The sequence below is a fragment of the Sitodiplosis mosellana genome, unplaced genomic scaffold (genome assembly GCF_009176505.1).
Source record: "Sitodiplosis mosellana isolate CC-2019 unplaced genomic scaffold, AAFC_SMos_1.0 Smas_scaffold_6166, whole genome shotgun sequence".
NCBI classification, from domain to species: Eukaryota; Metazoa; Arthropoda; class Insecta; order Diptera; family Cecidomyiidae; genus Sitodiplosis; species Sitodiplosis mosellana.
Window position 1 is genome coordinate 2,710,728 of NW_022601407.1, and position 19,341 is coordinate 2,730,068.

General features: G+C 33.4%; 1 protein-coding gene across 8 annotated transcripts in view; it reads left to right on the forward strand.

The window, feature by feature from the left end:
* The window catches only part of LOC129575307 (protein kinase C, brain isozyme), a 93,250-nt gene that overhangs the window by 59,596 nt on the left and 14,313 nt on the right, over window positions 1–19,341 (forward strand). For 4 of the 8 annotated variants that reach the window (XM_055458613.1, XM_055458619.1, XM_055458616.1 and 1 more), the window contains 7 exons: window positions 56–107; window positions 546–719; window positions 819–910; window positions 1,336–1,537; window positions 6,649–6,837; window positions 6,946–7,086; window positions 7,175–7,328. In XM_055458613.1, the coding sequence (XP_055314588.1) occupies window positions 56–107; window positions 546–719; window positions 819–910; window positions 1,336–1,537; window positions 6,649–6,837; window positions 6,946–7,086; window positions 7,175–7,327 (1,003 nt within the window). In that variant the 3' untranslated portion in view covers window position 7,328. Of the gene's footprint in view, window positions 1–55; window positions 108–545; window positions 720–818; window positions 911–1,335; window positions 1,538–6,648; window positions 6,838–6,945; window positions 7,087–7,174; window positions 7,535–19,341 lie in introns of those variants that run through there. The other 4 variants (XM_055458615.1, XM_055458611.1, XM_055458614.1 and 1 more) reach the window with 1 other exon arrangement.

Here is a 19,341-nt window from a genome sequence, read left to right on the forward strand (position 1 = left end):
ACGGTCTATTTATTTTACATTTTTTTCAACTATCATGTATATGTATATCCAACAGATCAACTGATTTTAACTTTTTGATGGTACTTGGAAAGGGCTCGTTTGGCAAGGTAATTCCAATACACATGTTTCATAGCAAACAATAATTGAACCATTGCGACAAACAAATTCCCTCAGAATATTTTAGTTTCAAAGTGCAACATGATTTTTTTTCTTATATAGAGTTAACAACAACAACTCCATATGAAAAAAACTTTATGTTGCACTTTAAAACTAAAATATTCTGAGAGAATTTGTTTGTCGCAATGGTTCAATTATTGTAGCTACTTAGTTTTAGAAAAACTCTTGTTATTCTAACTTGATTGCTCAAGATTCTCGCTTGAGTGCATCCTTTGTGTTTGCATTGTCTTCAAGCATCTGAAATATAAAATTACATCATTTGAAGTATTCTAAGCATCTACCAACATCGAAAATTTATAATCAAGTATCTAGCACAAATATTTTTCATTCAATTTCTTGATAAACGCTTCATTTCCCCTTCATATCAGGTTATGTTAGCTGAACGTAAAGGTACCGACGATTTGTTTGCCATCAAAATTCTTAAAAAAGATATCATCATCCAGGACGACGATGTTGAGTGTACGATGGTTGAGAAACGTGTATTGGCATTATCGCAAAAGCCACCGTTTCTTGTTCAGTTGCATTCATGCTTCCAAACCATGGTAAAAAATGACGAACGTGAAACAAAAAGAAAAAAAGCAATTGCACTTATCATGTTGAATGGGGTTTTAATGGAATGGTTCAATGGTGTTTACTTATAGGATCGGCTTTATTTCGTGATGGAATATGTGAACGGTGGTGATTTGATGTTTCAAATTCAGCAGTGCGGAAAGTTTAAGGAACCGGTAGCAGTGTAAGTATTGTTCGACCATTTTTGGAACAGAAAAAAGCACAAAAGCAAAAAAGCAAAACGAAAAAAATAAAAGTCCGCAAAATTCCGAGAGATCTAGCATAGGAGTGATATCTGGCCGAATTTGAGAGGATGGTTTGTTTGTGATAGCAAAATTTAGAGCGCTTGTTACAAACCGTTGCCGAATGACTGGAAAAGTGTTGCTGCGGTTGTTTTTGGCATGCATTTTGACTTTTTCGGGTCAGTTGCAAAACAAGTGGAGCTTATCTCAACGACATGAGCACACACAAAAAAAATACACCACCAATACTACCTTCCACTACCACTCACCCACAGCACGGAATTCGGTTTCGAATTTGTCGCATCGATCCAATTAACGTGCACTGATATTTACGGAGGTTTTATGTTTGTTTCTAATTTGTATACAGGTTTTATGCAGCCGAAATCGCTATTGGACTGTTTTTCCTCCACTCGCGTGGTATCATTTATCGTGATTTGAAATTGGATAATGTTTTGCTGGATGCTGATGGCCACATCAAAATTGCGGATTTCGGAATGTGCAAAGAAGGTATAAGCAACGATAAAACAACAAAGACATTCTGCGGTACACCTGACTACATTGCACCAGAGGTAAATACCGAAAAACCAACCGACAAACACACACATTCATATATGTTTCACAGTTGGACTACCGATCGATGTTACGGTTGAAATCGATACTGAAAACCTAGGGGTTTCATGCAACTTAAAATTCATCTAAAATTTCAATATTTCTCTCTTTTCTCTCTCATTCTCAGGGATTCACCAAAATCCCTATTATTTCAAAATATTTCAACATTCACCTTGAAAATTATGTTCTGGAAATGGGTTTTGGTGCATCCTCAGGATCGTTCAAAATTGCTCTCGGTTCTGGGAGTGGGTTTTGGTGCATCTTCAGGATGGATCAGACCACCTCGATAGTCTCGTTCATTAAACGTCAAACCAACAACGCCACACATTTTGACGGGAACTACATTGATGAGTTTATTCAATGCAGTGTCAAATATAGTCGTCATTGTGATGTGTGGTGAAATAATAATTATTATTTGAATTTTAAATAAATAAAAATGTTTCGATTCTGCCAAATAAAATTGTGCAAATATGCCGCTGGCACACTAGACAAAAAAATTGCTTTCTTTCGGTAGATTAAACCCGTTCGTGGCAGAATTGTTTTTTTTATTTTGCGGACCATACTGAGAAAACGCTTGCGTTCGAACAAAAAATTACACTGAAACAGAAGTCGATTTGATATTAGCTGTCAAACCGGCAAGATGAACAAGTGCGTTTGTAAAGTGAGCGCGTTCACTCCGTGTCAGCAGGTTTTGGACGAATTTCATTTTGCAAATGATGTTGTTGTTAGTGTAATGAGACCCCCGCGGATCAGACTGGGTTTGACAATGCCCTGGTCCATCCTGAGGATCCACTTCCACAACCAGGAGCGGTTTTGAACAATCCTGAGGATCCACCAAAACCCACTTCCAGAATTTTTAGACTCAAAAAATGGTTAGATATTCTCAGTTTTTAAATAATTACAATAAAAAGAATTACATTGGTAATCCCGAACTTTTCCGTACCGTTGGCCTGCGTTGTCCGTAGGTACTTTTGGTTATTTTTTGTGAATTTTCTTGAAATAAAGGCAGTGAAAATATAATAATGAAAATAAAGTGAAAAATCGGTCACTTTAACCCTCTAATGCATTAATTTTTCCCAGGGCTGGGAGTACTGGTACTTGGTTGATTTTTGGCCATCAATAATTAAAAAATATTCATAATCCTGGATTCCTCTTGGTTAAGTCAGGAAATGTGATTGACATAGAACAGTCAAATCCATTGTTTAAAAGTGTCAAAAATTTGTCTAATTTCGAGTTCGAATAATTTATTTTGTCAAATTTTTGTTTTTGCACACATTTTTGTTTATAACTTTACAATCACACTACATAGACAAATATTGCCAAGACAAACCCGAGTAGCAAAAATCTCAGGCTTGCAACCAAAATTTGTTATAAATCGGTTTCAATTCAGTTATTCGCAACAAAATATGTTATAGAACAGTTGCAATGTGGTTTTTAGGTAACAAGGCATCCGCTTTGTTATATATAAGTTATAGAAAAGTTATTTTTAAGTTGCAGAAAAGGAGAAATATTTTAACAAATTTACCAACTGGTTGCCAGATAACTCATAATCTCAAAACTTTATTGTAACGTTGCTGCAACTACGATTTGGTTACATACGTAACCATGATACGTCAGTGCATTTCACCTTGTCAAACATTCATACATTTGGTCCAAGAATGCAATTCCTGTTGAAGAATTTGCCAAGCTAATGAGTTTCGAAAACGTTGAGAACGTTAAACGTTTCGCGTTGGTGGATTTCATCCAATCCAAAACCAATCATTACAATAAAAATAGAGAAATCACAAAAAAACAACTTGTGTTGAAACTACTACTTCATTACTATCTTTCTTGTTACAATAACGTAATTCAAGTTATAATTAAGTTACATTCATATTATATAGAGGTTACAGTAAGGTTACTTCAACTAAACATATTGAATGTAGATACGTTGCATAAAGAAATAAAATTTGGCTGTCATTAGAATTCTTTCCGTAAGGAATACATCGCCTAATCAAAATTCTGTGGCAATAAAATAAAATCATGGAAAACAAAACAAAAACAGACCAATTTCATTGAAACTGTCGTGGGATAAAATCAAAAAGAATGGAAATTATGAAAAAACGTAGAGAATTGTTCAAAAATATGCTGGCATCCAAAATATTGTTTGACATTGAAACGCAAAATAGAATTTTATTTGTTACTCTTACGTTTATACAACATTTCAAAAACTGAAATGCAACTTGAATAACACAAGTTGTAAATATGTTGCCGAAATGTTTTTGCAACGTGTTTTTATATGATGAAAGTCTAGATGGAAGCTAAGAAGTTCCTGCAATATTTATCCATTTTCAACATTGCGTTTTAGCTAATTATTATAATTTTGACATTATAAATCGTATTTGAAATGGTTTGAGATAGTTAAACGAAAAAATTAAAAAAATTGAAAAAAAATATTTTGCACATTTTTTCTCAAAATTGCATTTTTTGAAGGGCGCGTGAATTTTAAGAGCCTATCGTGGCCACTATTGACGACAAAATGACATTCGTTGTAAAATTTCGATTTTGAAAATGTTCAAAATCGGCAAAATATTTTCATTCTCACACATATATATGTAATTGCCCAGCGATCAAATATTTTTCAAGTTGAATTTGGCAAAGATAGAGATAAATGATGATGCCATTGAAAGGAATGAATTGAAGAATGAACATTCAAATTGAAACTCGATAGTAACTTTATTGAAACTTTCTTTGGTTATAAAAAAGTTATATTTTGGTTATATGACAGTATGCGATTTATCAGCATGGCTATTGCAACGATATAATAACATAACTAAAATCGAATTATAACCGAATTATAACCAATTTGTTACAAATAAGCCCCGCCTCGCGGCTAAACAGCTTACAATACGGTTATTGTAACGTTACAAAGATCGGCTTGCAACATCTTTGGAGTTGTATTTAAGTTATAGTAACCCATTTGCAACCGAGAAAAAGGGGAAATTTGCTACTCGGGAAAAATAAAGAGAGAACATTGACGAATAAAAATTCTCTTTGAAGCAATGTGATCCGATGTACGGTTTACGTTCTACAGACGTTCAAATGTTGCCCGTCTAGAGGCGGTTGTATGCATTAGAGGGTTAACTAAAACTTCGACAATTTTGTATGAGAGTCACCCGTAAACCGATTCTTTCTGAGGTTTCATTTTTTGGAGAAAAAATAAGATTCTGAAAGTCTCATGTTGATCGCATTTGCAGAAGTTTTATTTTTAGCCCTCAATTTTTTCCAAGAAAATGTCGACAAAAATTGAGGACAAAAAATCAAACGATCAACATGAAACTTTCAGAATCTTATTTTTTCTCCAAAAAAATGAAACCTCAGAAAGTTTGAAGCCAATCAGAATCGATTAACGGGTACCTCCCATACAAAAGTGTCAATTTTTTGAGGTTTTTCTTAGGGCAAGTACCCCAGGATCAAATCGGAAATGGCTTATCTTCGAACTTAAACTATATTTTTTGGATACAAAATATTTATAGATTTTTACTATCTCAATTATTTCTTGAGTTATCGTGTTAACAAACACCAACGACGACGACGGCACACGAACGGAAAAGTGTCTCAAAAAGTGGTTTTCTACGCGTTTCATGAGTTTTTATGATGATCTAAACCAATTTTGCGAAAAAAGTTTTCGGGACCAATTCCTATACTTTCCCTTAACACGGTGTGCCAGAGCGGTCAACGAGCGCTCGTTCGTTCGTTCGTATGCGAACATGTTCGTTTGTTCGTTTGTTCGTTCGTTTGTTCGTAGAATCTACGAACATGTTCGTTCGTTCGTTCGTTCGTTCGTTCGTTCGTAGAATCTGCAAACATGTTCGTTTGTTCGTTCGTAGGTAAAATTTCATTTTTTTTCCAAACATAAAATTTTCTTATTTCTTAAAAAAATATAGGAATGATCCTATGTACTCAATAATACTGTAAGCACTGTAATACTGTAATTTTCAAGTTGTGAACATTATTTTCGCACAAAAAATTGAACGAATATTTTTTTGAGTTTCCGATTGCACAATTGGATGCATAATAATGCAATAAGCAATAATAATGCTGGTTTCAAATGTTGTGAAACGAAGAAAGTGATGCATACGGAGAGAGAGATAGAAAAAAGTGACAAAGACAGTGTTCATCTCTTTTTGCCAAGTATAGTGTGCACATTTCAGATTCGTCTTGTTGCTGTGATATCATGAAGCACGTTGTCGCTCGAACTGTGTGTGTTGTACGATCACAGAACAAAACATTGTCTAAACGTATAACTGTTTTGCACGTGGCGATTTAACACAGTGCGTAAAACACACACTGTTTGAACGTCCATGTGATTTAAATCATCACTGCAACAAGTCTCTCTGTATTGCACACCATAAATGACAAAAAGAGATGAACTTTGCTGTCTTTGTCATTTTTATCTCTCTCTGCAAGTGGAAACTCAAAAAAATATTCGTTCAATTTTTTGTGCGAAAATAATGTTCACAACTTGAAAATTACAGTATTACAGTGCTTACAGTATTATTGAGTACATAGGATCATTCCTATATTTTTTTAGGAAATAAGAAAATTTTATGTTTGAAAAAAAAAAATGAAATTTTACCTACGAACGAACGAACGAACAAACGAACCTGTTCGCAGATTCTACGAACGAACGAACGAACGAACGAACATGTTCGTAGATTCTACAAACGAACGAACGAACGAACGAACATGTTCGTAGATTCTACGAACGAACGAACGAACAAACGAACATGTTCGCATACGAACGAACGAACGAGCGCTCGTTGACCGCTCTGCGGTGTGCACGGAAAAGTAAAAGAAGCAATATCTATAGTTTACACATAAAATGGTTATAAATGGTTTATTTCCAGCTATTTAGTAAAATCTTCGGCATTCGAGTTTGCGTGAAACCCCTAGCTTGAAAATGGCAGAAAAACACCAATAATTACTGTTTGACAGAGGCCAATTTAGGAAACGTGTCACACTGATAAAAACCAAATTGAGCCAATGGCCATACAAATCGAAAACTAAATGCCTCTTTCTCTTCCTACAGATAATCCTGTATCAACCGTATGGAAAATCCGTGGATTGGTGGGCATACGGTGTACTGTTGTACGAAATGCTAGTAGGTCAACCGCCATTCGATGGTGAGGATGAAGAGGAGCTATTTGCTGCAATCACCGACCACAATGTATCCTATCCGAAGAGCTTGAGCAAAGAGGCTAAAGATGTATGCAAAGGGGTAAGTGATAGTGCCGTGTGTTCGTGTGACGTTTTTTTCGTTTTTGGTCCAATTCTAATGCGGTTCGTGTGGTATCTTTTTATGTGTATCGAAATGTTCAAATGACAGTTATTGACAAAGAACCCACAAAAGCGTCTCGGATGCGGCGACCGGGGCGAGGAAGATGTTCGTGGTCATCTATTTTTCCGTCGCATCGATTGGGAGAAAATTGAGAGCCGTGAAGTGCAACCACCATTTAAACCAAAAATCGTAAGCAAATCCCCGTTTCATTTATCGAACACCCTCGACCGGACCAATTACTAATTGGTTTTTTTTTTATTTTTTTTTCCCCGTACAGAAACACCGCAAAGATGTATCGAATTTCGACAAGCAATTCACATCGGAGAAAACCGATCTAACACCAACCGACAAACTCTTCATGATGAACTTAGATCAGAATGAATTCAACGGATTCTCCTACCTCAATCCCGAATTTGTGACACACATTTAAGGTGTTTATATCCAGTTTTGGTTTTTTTTTGTGTCTGGCCCCCGCTGCCAATGAATCTGAATGAGAAACAACATCATCATCAACAACAAAATATAATATACAAAATACTACCAAAATACTCTTGAAGAATTATCGGACGAATCACTGGAAATTTTCCACTTTCGCGACATCAAGAAGAAATAAAACAACAAAACACATACACAGAAAGCAAATGGATGAGCTAACTCTCTCTCCCTATCTCTTTCTCATACAATCTTTTCTAGTCTCATTCGATCATCCATTCCCACCAATCCGATACGAAAGCGTATTTCCATGTGAATATCCGATCTATCTTGTCACCTTCCAATAGATTTTAGGCTAGCTTCAATACACAACAAGAAAAAAAAAGAAAAAAAATGAACTACCGATAGCAAAACATATTCTGCGAATCATGATATCGATAAATTTGACTAACTTTAAATCAAAAAAAAATAATGCAAAAAAGTCACATTTAAATGGTGAACACTAAACTAAATTTACTCTGGAGTGAGAAACACTGAAACGGGAACGGAACGGAACGTTCTGATAATTTTTAATTTAATTGCTAGCGAACATGCATACGACCATCAAATTACAATGTTTGCGGTTTGGTTTTGCATCGATCATGCATTCTCTTTTTTAAATATTCAATTTCACGACAGTATTTTGTATTGGATGCATTCCAATTTAAGTTCTAATTTTATTCCAAGTTCGATATTCGATTTTAACTTTAAAGTTAGATTTTCGATCGGAAAACGTTCGATTTTCTTTTGGGACAAAGAGATAAGTCAATTTCAGTAGGAAAAATGTTTTTATAGGGGAAATCCGATTTTTGATTCTGATCAATTGCGAAATTGTCATCTTTTCATTCAATACTGAACTGGTTGCTATTTATACAAAATGTTCGTGATCGTTTAGGAAAAATCCAATCTTTGCAATCAAAAAAGAAACTCCAATTGTTGATATGTGTTGGTCGAAAATTTTCATTTAAAAACTAAACAGAAATCGTTTTAAAGTTGTCTGTTCCGTTTCCCGATTTAAATCTAGTCTCTATTATGTATCTATTTCAAAAATCAGAAAAAATAATTATTCTTTGCATCAAGACCGATTCTTGATTCAAAAAACAACAAGCGACTTGTTGGACGAATCGCCACAGGTGCATGAAAACAAACAAACAAACAAACAAAAAACAACAACTATGATATTAAAAGCGATATGAAAAAAATAATATATGACACGTTCGAAACTTTAGCGACTTTTTTCTTATATATACATATGAAAATATATATTTAAAACTAAAACTAAAACTAAAAACAAAAACAAACAAATAATAACAACAGAAAAAATTGTGAGAGTAACTTGTAATTCCGACTTTCAATGTAGTTTTGAGTTTTATTAAGTATTCAGGCCGATGGCGCCGTAGACTTCTCCTATATGCCTTCTTTCTATTGAATAAAATTGTTTTTTCGTAGTGGACCAAAAATAAGAAACACATTGAATAATCTATACAAAAGATGATTGAAACAAAAGAGAAAAAAAAGATGAATCAAGATGTAGACAACTAATAATAATGCCGACTAGGCAAAGCACCGAATGTAATCGGTCCTATGTTGCAATTTGGAACGCAAAATGGGTTGCTCCTTATTTTCGTTTATGTTTTATTTCTATTTTTTTGGCTTGTACAATTCATTCATTTGTCTTCTCGAGGACACCAAAATAAAGTATTAAAAAAAGCATCTACACACAAGAAAATCCGATGAAAATCGTGATTATAGACGAATATGAAACGTTTTTCGGTCGCCTTTCTTAGCGAGTAAATGTATTCCAAATAGAAAAGAAAAAGAAAACTACAACAACTATCAAATGGTGTGGATGGTGGTCATAAACATCCCAAGATGGATTGAGTCATATGTAGCAAATGGGTTTTTGAGAGTAAAACAAGAGATCCGCTCCAAGAATGGTTTATCGTATGCAAAATGGTATGTGTCGCTCTGTTTCATTCAATCTTATGAGCCAATTTAAGCTTATTTGTGTTGGTCAGCATTAAGCTTTCGCCTGGATCTACTTGGCTTGCAACCATTTTCCAATCAAATCGTTTTTATCTTCGTCACTTTCATCGATAAAAACTGAATGACGTATCGTTTTGCGCTGTTTATGGATGCTGAGCCACATGTTATCGATCGACATTTAGATCTAAGTATGCAGAGACTGACTTGGTGTCAGTTCAAAACGCTTTTGCATTTTTCAATTCGAGGCATAAGTCATATGCACTGGTCATACGAATTCAGGTGTGCGAACTCATTAGAAGTGTCCTCCATTTTAAATGCATTCAATGATAGATTAGCAGAGATATAATGTTCCCGCTTTACCAACGAGCCCATGAGAGCTCACTTTTGAAATACATGCCAATTTTAAAATAGAACTCAAAACGATTTCTGTTGTTTAGTAGTGTGACGGCACTTTTGTTTTGAATCGATCAATCGAAGTGAGCATGTTTCAACATTAACAATAAGAATGTTTCATCGATATACATCAACATATTCATGTTCTCATGCTTTCATCGAACAATGCGTTCAGATTTTTATGAAGGATACCCGGTGGAATTTGGTATAGATCTTGATAAGTTCAGATGGTCTGAAGGAAGCGATGTGTTAACGCCGAAAATATTCAAGAAATTGTTTGGAGCTCATCATCATGGGCTCTACGCATTATTTTCATAGAATATCAACTCTGCTATAACTGTCGAAGGCTTTAAAAAAAAGTCATTCAATGGTATCACATGGAATAGGGTGAATTTAGAGCCGAAAAACAATAAAATGAATGATAAATGGCAGGCACATGGTTTCGTATGCATTTCTATCCCATCTGCTGTCGTGATTCATTCGCGTCATCTCATCCAATTATATTTATCAAATAAAATCGAATAGTCTGAAATGCCAAGCGAAAATAAAACAACAACAAAATGGCAAAATGGTATTCATTTAGCCCTCTGTTCAAAATGCCACCGATACAAAATGCTCGATGATTCAAAATGACAATCATTCTTATTAACATTCACACCGACACCTGTTTGGCACGAATATATATATTCCCGGTGCACATTCACCGACCTATCGAAATTATGTTTATACAATGCTCGATACACACAAATACACACGAAAGTTTCAGCCAAAAAAAAACAACGGTAACAAATATTTTACTCTAACGACACACACACACACACACCCAAGATAAAAATTTTCATGTTTCTTCATATATATAATTCAGGAGGCGATTTTCATATAGTATTCACACACACAAAAAAAACTATTTGCAAATTTTGAATATTTTACCAAATTAGAAAATATCTTGGAATATATTACAGTTTTATAAAAAATAAATAAAGAGACAACATGAATTAGCATTGGATGAACTTGTTAAGAGTCCGTGTTGGTTTCCCGTTATATTTTATGAAGTAAACACACATACACACAATACACGCGTTAAATGTTGAAACTTTGGATTTCACAATATGCACGCAACGCGAAGAGGAAATGCCGCATTTGCATTGATTGAACCGGCTTTTTGGGGTTCTTTAAAAAAATACGATGGATTCGGGGGGAAATTGAAAAATGCGTAGAAAAAATGAAAATTAAATAACTCATGTTCCTTCGGAGAAAAAAAACCGAAACTTAGAGAAACCATTTCTTCTATTCTGACAACCTATTTCTGCCGTTAAAGTTGTTTCCATGAAAATTTGCGTTTCTTTAGAATAAAAAAACATTACCACAACCCCCCTCCCCCCCGAAAAAAGCTGAGCAATGCTCAAATGGAATCTTGTATCAATTTCCCTCGGACATACATACCATCCGATGCAAATTCGATGTTCTCCTCGCCACCTGTGTGTATGTACTACTAACAATTTTATGCCGAACAGTTTAAACAATCTTTCTGATCATCTATTTTTGCTTATTTATCAACATAAAACTGAACAAAAAAAAACACATTTAGAATGAAGAAAAGTATATACATACATAATTAGCTATTAAAGAAGAAGATAGACTAGAAGAAGAAGAAAGAGAAAAAAAACAAAAGAAAACAGAAAAAATAACGAAAAAAAAAAATAAAAAAGTTAATACCTCTTTTACTGTCTAGTGAATCATTTTAAATGTCACCAAAAAAAAAAACAAACAACAACAAAAAAATGAAGAAAAAAAATTATTTAAAGAGAGCAAAAAAAATAACTCGTTGAATAAAATAAATCATGAGAATTTTATTATGTGATATTAATTAAAGGAAACTGTACGTGCTAAACACTAACATTAAACATTACATACCGTATTAAAAAGAACAAAGAAAAACCATAGCAATTTTTTCTTCGGTTATGTTTTCAGTTTTCATCTATGCACTCAAACATTCACTTTCATAGTCGGATCTCTCGAAAATGAATGATCAAATCCAAAATTCAATGAAGAAGAAAACCAACCTTGTTGCCATTACTATTAATGTTTTTATTGCAGAGATCAAGCGCATTTCATCTGTTTAATTATTTGCAAAATAATCGTCAAACATAAGCTCACTACTACGTGTGTGTTTAGAGAAATTTAAAACAAAACAAAACAAATAAAATCTTTAGCTCGATTTATTGAACTTTTTCTGCCTTTCAGCTTTGTTATCTCTTGTTTCATGCGACAGACACACACACGAATTTGATGATATTTAATAGGGAATGAAGAACACTTCATTCGATAACTTTATCATTAAAAATGAACAAAAAGTAGAGAAGCAAACACAGAGAGAAAACAAATAGTTGCTATTTTCGATCTTTTCACATATTTAAATGTAGATAATATATACGTTTTGTGGTTTTGTTCGAAACACGTCTTGAAGGACCCTGAAATCATTTCAGCTTCGAACTTGAATGAAGATGTCATCTGATTTCCGGGTTTGAATGTTGGATTTTTTCTTCTGTTTTTCTCATTCGTTGTGCTTTTGAATTTAATAAAATAAAATGGGTAATTTTCTTATGATAACGTTGATCTTCCACCGAATATCCCCACAGTTTAAAACTCAATCGCGATCATTATGCTCGCCCGTCAACAAAAAATCACATTCAATATACTAAAAACAGATATTTGCAATTCGAAATGATCGAGAACACAACAACACACTTGTGAAATTGAAAGCCGACAAACACACGCTGATTATTGAAAAAAGCAATGCTCAATTTTGACATATGCAAATCAATCGAGAATGGTTGAATCTGAACAATCAAATTGGACCAAATCTTGTTTTCTTTTGACTTAATTTCGTATTGCTCTGTGTTGCATGATATGATCGATTTCGTTCATTCATCAAAATCTATATGCAACCCGTATCGAAATATCAATTATAATTGAATTTTGACAAGCGAAACAACAGCGGATTTTTATAATTTTTCTTTTCAATGATCAACAAGATGGAGGAGTGGAAGTAAAACTGCGAAATTATGACTTTTAATGAATATTCATTGTAAACAATATCATCAAAAATTCAGTTTTTTAACAGTCAAAATTGTTTGGTCAAAGCTATTCACTCATTCTCTCTAAATTGCAAATATGAATGAAGTTCAAACATTACTTTCGAGAGATCATATTTATGTGGAATTTCATGTAGAAGCAGTGAAAGCATCCTTCAATTGTCGAGTCAATCAGTTCAGAACAATGATTAAGAGCGTTTATTCAAGGCAGTTAATCAAGGGAGTTTTCCGTTCTAGTGTAGAATATATCACGTGAAAAGCTCAATTTGGTTTAAATTCAAATGCACTGATAAGTGGTACTAGTGGTGTTTTTGATCATTCAATGGATTCTAATGTCTGAAATCTTACTTGTGTTGAATTTTCAATGCATGAAATGTTCCATTGACAAAATTTTCAACAACCAACAAGAAAAATGTTTCGATTATGATGAATTATCATCAAGACTTACAACAACAACAACAAAAAACAAAGCAAATCTGATAAAGTAACAAGTATAACATTTATCTGTAGACGAACAAAAAACAAAGAATTTAAGTTATAGCATACAAATAAAGCGAATTATAATATTGTAGATTGGTCAAAGTGCAGATATTTACCAAGAAAAAATTGAAGAAAAAAACATTTATTTTTAGTCTTGAGACAATCTACTTCATCATAGCAACAACAAAACATATTGATAAGTTAATAAACAATAGAGTCAAAATTCCTATCATTGATGTAACAGAGAATTACAGAAACACAACAGCAACTCGTTCGATATTCGCATTAAACAATCTGTAAGCAACAACTTTTTTGTGGAAAATGATATTAATTTCGAATCAATGGAAATGCCAGCATGCATGAATTTACTTCAAACACCAAAAAACAGACAAAACAGTGGTTGTTTAATTCAGCTTTGTTCAATCAACCGAATGTGAAATCAATGGTTGGATCAACCACCGCACACTAATCTGCGTGATTATTGAATAGTATACCTAGTAGTATAATGCAAATAATTCCATGGAAATACCAACTCACTGCAACCACACATATTTGAATGTTCAACATTTTAAAACAATGCTTAAAAAACATATCACATTGAATATTCGATATGCACAAAAATTTGTTCGCTCTCATTTTATTGTTATGAAAATGATGTGTTCTAATTTTATATCACATAATCAGTTCCCAATTGTTCGCGTAGAACAAACAATAATTCTCTTATTGATTTACTGCGTAATTTTTGGACTAATTCGGAGTTTGTCCCACCATCGTCACCTCGCTTTAAACTTTTGCAAATGGCAAAGTCAGTTTTTTTTCTGTGCGAAATTGATGAATAGCATGCATCCCATACTGTCTTTTTCTCTCCCCAATCGTTTTTTTGTCTATGCTTTTCTGTCTCTCTCTCTCGCTCTCGCTCTCTCCAAAACACGACTTTTTTTTACGGATAATCAATCAAAGTGTGAGCTTTGTGAATCAAAACAGTGTCACATCAACTCAAACTTTTCCGGATCTGTAACCCTATATAGAGCACGAAGCAATCTAAATTCTTTTTTCACTTTGTTATTTTCAATCTATAAACTTATGTTGAAACTAGACTATTCCATACGATTTCTTTGCACTGTTAACTTAACGATAATCGATATGAAAGATGCGTCACAGTTACGTTTTATTTGCTCATATGAAAATTATTGCCATAGTTGAATGAAGTATTCAGACATTCATCATCAGGAGGGATAGTTAATTGGATGTATACACACGGGATGTTTCCTACTGGATTCGAACTCTATCCCATATATACGGATTCCGAGTGTGTTTGGCTATGTAAATGAAAAATCGCCACTCTTTTTTTTCGATCTCTCTTGTTTATCCGACTCTTCTTTAATTAAGGGTTTCCTTTCGGCATTTTTAGTGTATATATATATATATATACTAATAGCATAAAGAGCAAAACAAGATCCATTCACCTCGTCGATACCATTACCTAGTTGGACGATAGAATCACCTTTCTACGTTTTTGACTGGACTTATGTGTTTTAATGATGTGAGATTTAATTGATTATCCTCGGTCGTACAAAAGAGCAAGAGTCTCATCGAGCCTAGAGATAGCTAGCAACTGTAACTTCAAATGAAAAAAAATATTTGGTAACATACCAAAAACAATGGCATTTAAACGTTATTTTCTCCGTTCGTTCACTGCGTCTTTCATGAGTTGTTGTTCATAAGAGTGAGCCGGTGTTGGTTCATGTTTGTATGAGAATAGTGCTCTCAGTTAAGGTTTTCGTATGCAATTTTTATGCTAGATAATGTGTTCAAATGAATATTCAACTGGTGGTTCAGAGCCCAACCTCATTGAACTATTCGAGCACATTTCGGTTTTATTTTTCTACTTTGCTGCATTTATTTCCGGCGATAGTTCACAATCCAAAAGGAAAAAAAAACTTGGAAACACAAAACAAATGAACTATCGTTGAAAATGAATGAAATGAATCACAAATATATATGAATGGGCAAGCGGAATAATGAAACGTAATTCTGTTTTCAAATGAAGTGCCTCTGAGAAAATTTTTCAGTAAAAAAGCCCCACAAAAATATTGTCTGATAAAAATTTGTATGAAAATCTTATTCAGACAATATTTTTGTGGGGCTTTTTTACTGAAAATTTTTCTCAGAGGCACTTCATTTAAAAACAGAATTACGTTTCATTATTCCGCTTGCCCATTCATATGTACCATTCAAAAAGCCCCGAATAGTTTTTTTTTCCTATCTTTTGACAAAGTGCTCTATCAACACTCACTTTCTATTTGACACGTGACACTTACTCAATGGTTAATGATGATGTGTAACTAGTAATGTAATGAGAGATCAATGGATGACGAGCTTAATTTCGTTATCAAAGAAAAAAAAAACACAGATTTGGTTTAGTATTTGGTTTACTTCAATTTTAACCGACATTCAATCGAAATACACAAAAATTCTTTATGAAAGGAAAGGAAATGATGAAAATTGAAAAGAAAAATTAACAAAAGAATATAAATAATAATGTAATGAGAGAATAAATAATAATAATTTAACTGATTTTCATTCAATCATTTTAGAAGCAAAACCTTTAGCTAATATTCACAATACAACAACATCAACAAAAGAAGAAAACCAAAAACAACATATATTTATTCCGATGCCGTACTAATCACTATTGATAAGTATCATAGTTATCCAAAATTTGCTCTGACATTTAATATTCAAAATTGAAAACAACAAAAAATAACCGAACGATATTTATCACGTTCATATCACGAGAATTATTCAAATAACAAAAAAAAAGAAAGCAAAAATGCATCAGCTCACTTAAAATGAACAAAAAACCAAACTTCTTCTCGAAAATAGTATGTAAACAAAAAACAAAAAGAAGAACGAAACATCATTTGAACTATGTAGGTCTATAGACAAATTTAAAATGCAAAAATTGTAACAATAATTATGATATTAATAATGAATAATAAAAGGATTTTATTTTGTTCTTGCAAACAAAACATTACTCAAAATTGGAAATGACTTTGAAATTGTTTTACAATGGCTTCAAGAGGTTTTTCGCAATATTCATCTGACGAAGATGCAGGTTAGTATACAAAACTATTAACTTACAACTGTGTTCGAGTAAAGAGTGTTCTATAGAGAAAAAAAGTTTTTAAAAATAACGCCATCCATTATGTAGGATTTTTATGGAGATCTAGATGATGTTTAGTCGTTAGAAAGAAAATTTGCAAAATAACACATTGCATATTGTAGTTGCCACTGGTCTTTGTATAATATTCGATTAAAAACAACATTATCTTCATTATTGATGCAATCATTTATATCAAATAACCGCAATTATATCGAAGGTCCTGCATCTAAGCGTCTGACAGCTCACTTCTAGCGCTACATGACAAGTGTCAAAAGTTGTGACACAGATCGTTCAATGTATTATTGAATCTTTTTTATATTTGTTAATAAAGTAGACAAAAAAAAATAAAAATGTCACGAATGTGCAAAATTGATTTTTGTGAGAGCGTAGCACGTGATAAACATCAATTTTATAAGTAAAAAATGTTTCTTTCATTACGGAACATTGTTGATGCGTTCAATTTGTCGCGTTCATGAGTGCGTCTAACGACGTAAAGAATTGAAATGAACTCCACTGAATGCGCTCATCGCAAATTCGTGTTTTACTTTGTTTTGTTAGTGTGGTGCAGGGGTTGTGAATTATATACTTTATATCATCTGAAAGTAGCTTCTTTTGACAGTCAGCTAAATGTTAATTTTTTTATAAATTTCTTGGTCCTGAAGCTTCAGAAAAAAATCTAAAAATTCAGTCTTTTGTCCAACTTCTTGTGATGACATGGATAAAAAAAAGCTCACAAACACAGTTGAAGGTTAATAATGATGTTCGATGTTATTTTCAAATGAATGGTCTATTTGAACATTTGTCAGCTTCATTGTGAATATAAGTGACGCTAACATCTAAGTTTCATAGAATTGTGCTATTTTTAAACGGTATTCATCACTTTTGGAGGGACATTCGACATATTGATCGTCTTTCGATTCCTAAAATTGAATATGCCACCTTAACAGAGAGAGTCTTTATAAAATTTACTTAAAGCCGCCAATAAAATGTACGTATAGACGCCGAGAAAAATGTACTGGCGGCCGTAAGCCACGCGACTCAAATCCGGAGAGCCGAGTCTTTGTCAGAGAGCACTGCGTAGCGAAATATACGAGGCGTAAGTGAACACCGTGTAAATATTTCAACCATGTATTGCTGCAGGACTTATCCAAAAAGTGAGAGGCACTTAGAGGAACTAGGAGTAAATCGAAAGAGCGTACAACTTTTGATAAGTGAATTTTTCACAAACTCATTGTTTCCGTTAACCCAAAAAAATAAATGGGGTCGGAAGGTGGAAAAAGTACACTTTTTCTGAAGATAATGAGATATAGGTCAGAAACTATCACAGATATTGATTCACTTTCTCCTCCTTATAGATATATCAACCATTTCGATGGAAATTCCTCTCCAAATATATCGGCTTATCTGTAAATGTAGAAGTGTGACCGATTGATTTTCGTAAGAGAGTGTCAAAGCGATCTGTGCACACTCGTTCGTGCGAATCTTTATTTTTGGATGACTTTTAAATATTGATTGAAACAGGACTATTTTCGTTTACGTAACAAGTTAATGGCATAAATATCAAAAGAGAATCGAGTGCGAAGTAAGCTGCGTGAAAATGTGAGCGAGGATGTATTGTTTGCCAAATTACTGTTTGCACACAACGGTACATTCCATATTTTATTTTTGTAAGCGTGATTCACGCTGATTAACTTCGTTCTCGATTCCTTTATTTAATATACATAAACAGAATATACAGTCAATATTCTGTAGAATTCGAATAATAAAAGCACGTGTAAATCACCTGCACAAATGTTGATATTGTGGGTACAAAAATAGAGAAAAAAAATCATTTCTAAGCAAGAAAAAAACAGACCAGAAAGAGCGATTTTCTCCTATTTTAAGCAAAATAATCGAATAAAAAACGAGGTTTTTATTTGGATTGTTGGGCTATCGGCCGTTTATTCTCTTTTTCACTGTTGTTCCGACGTTTCGGACGCCTATTTGCGTTCCACCCTCAGGGACTGTGAAAACAGTACAATTCAATGTGCATGAATTAGAAACATTTATCTCTTATTGCATTGATAAAAATGTCACTTCTTTGAATAAAACCTACATTCGAATGCCTTTTGGGCTGAATTATTGATATTGTGTAAACACCTGAAGTCGTTTTTAACACGATAATCACAATGAGATCACAGTTGAATTATTAAATTAATTTCAAAGACGAAACAAAATAAAATCAAATTCAAAACAAATGACAGTTCTTTTCTCCCTTATGCTAGTTGCGTCGGTATGACGGGTGAATATAGAAAAAATGAAGAAGAAAAAAATCTCATTTCAAGAGAAACTTTAATATCCGAAAATTGTTTCTACTATCCCATCGATTAAAACTTCATTTTGAATAGTATTTTTGTGGTTAGCCCCAATAACCGACGGTCTTAGCTGACCAGAGATTCAGTGAACTTGGTGCATAATAAACACATTGTATCCGTTTTGTGTATATAATTTGTGCAAAAGTTAGTTTAGAAGCTGTCATCAATTAGTTTAGGCCAGTGGCGTAACTAGAACTTTTGTTCGTAGGGGGTCTTTTTTATTGCTCCAATCGATGGATTTCCCCGAAAAATGAGATATTTTTAAATAATTTGGGGGGGGGGTGGTTTCTCACTAATTATACGATTTTTTTTGGCTTTTTGGCCAAAAAATGCCAAAATTGGCCAAAAATATTTTTTGTCCGATTTGGATGAAATTTGGTGCACAGAAAGCTTATGAAAATATAAGAATTATGGCATAAAAAATGGTCGAAAAACCGGTATAAACTGGTATAACAAATTTAAATTTCAGTTTTATACCAGTTTATACCAGTTTTTTCGA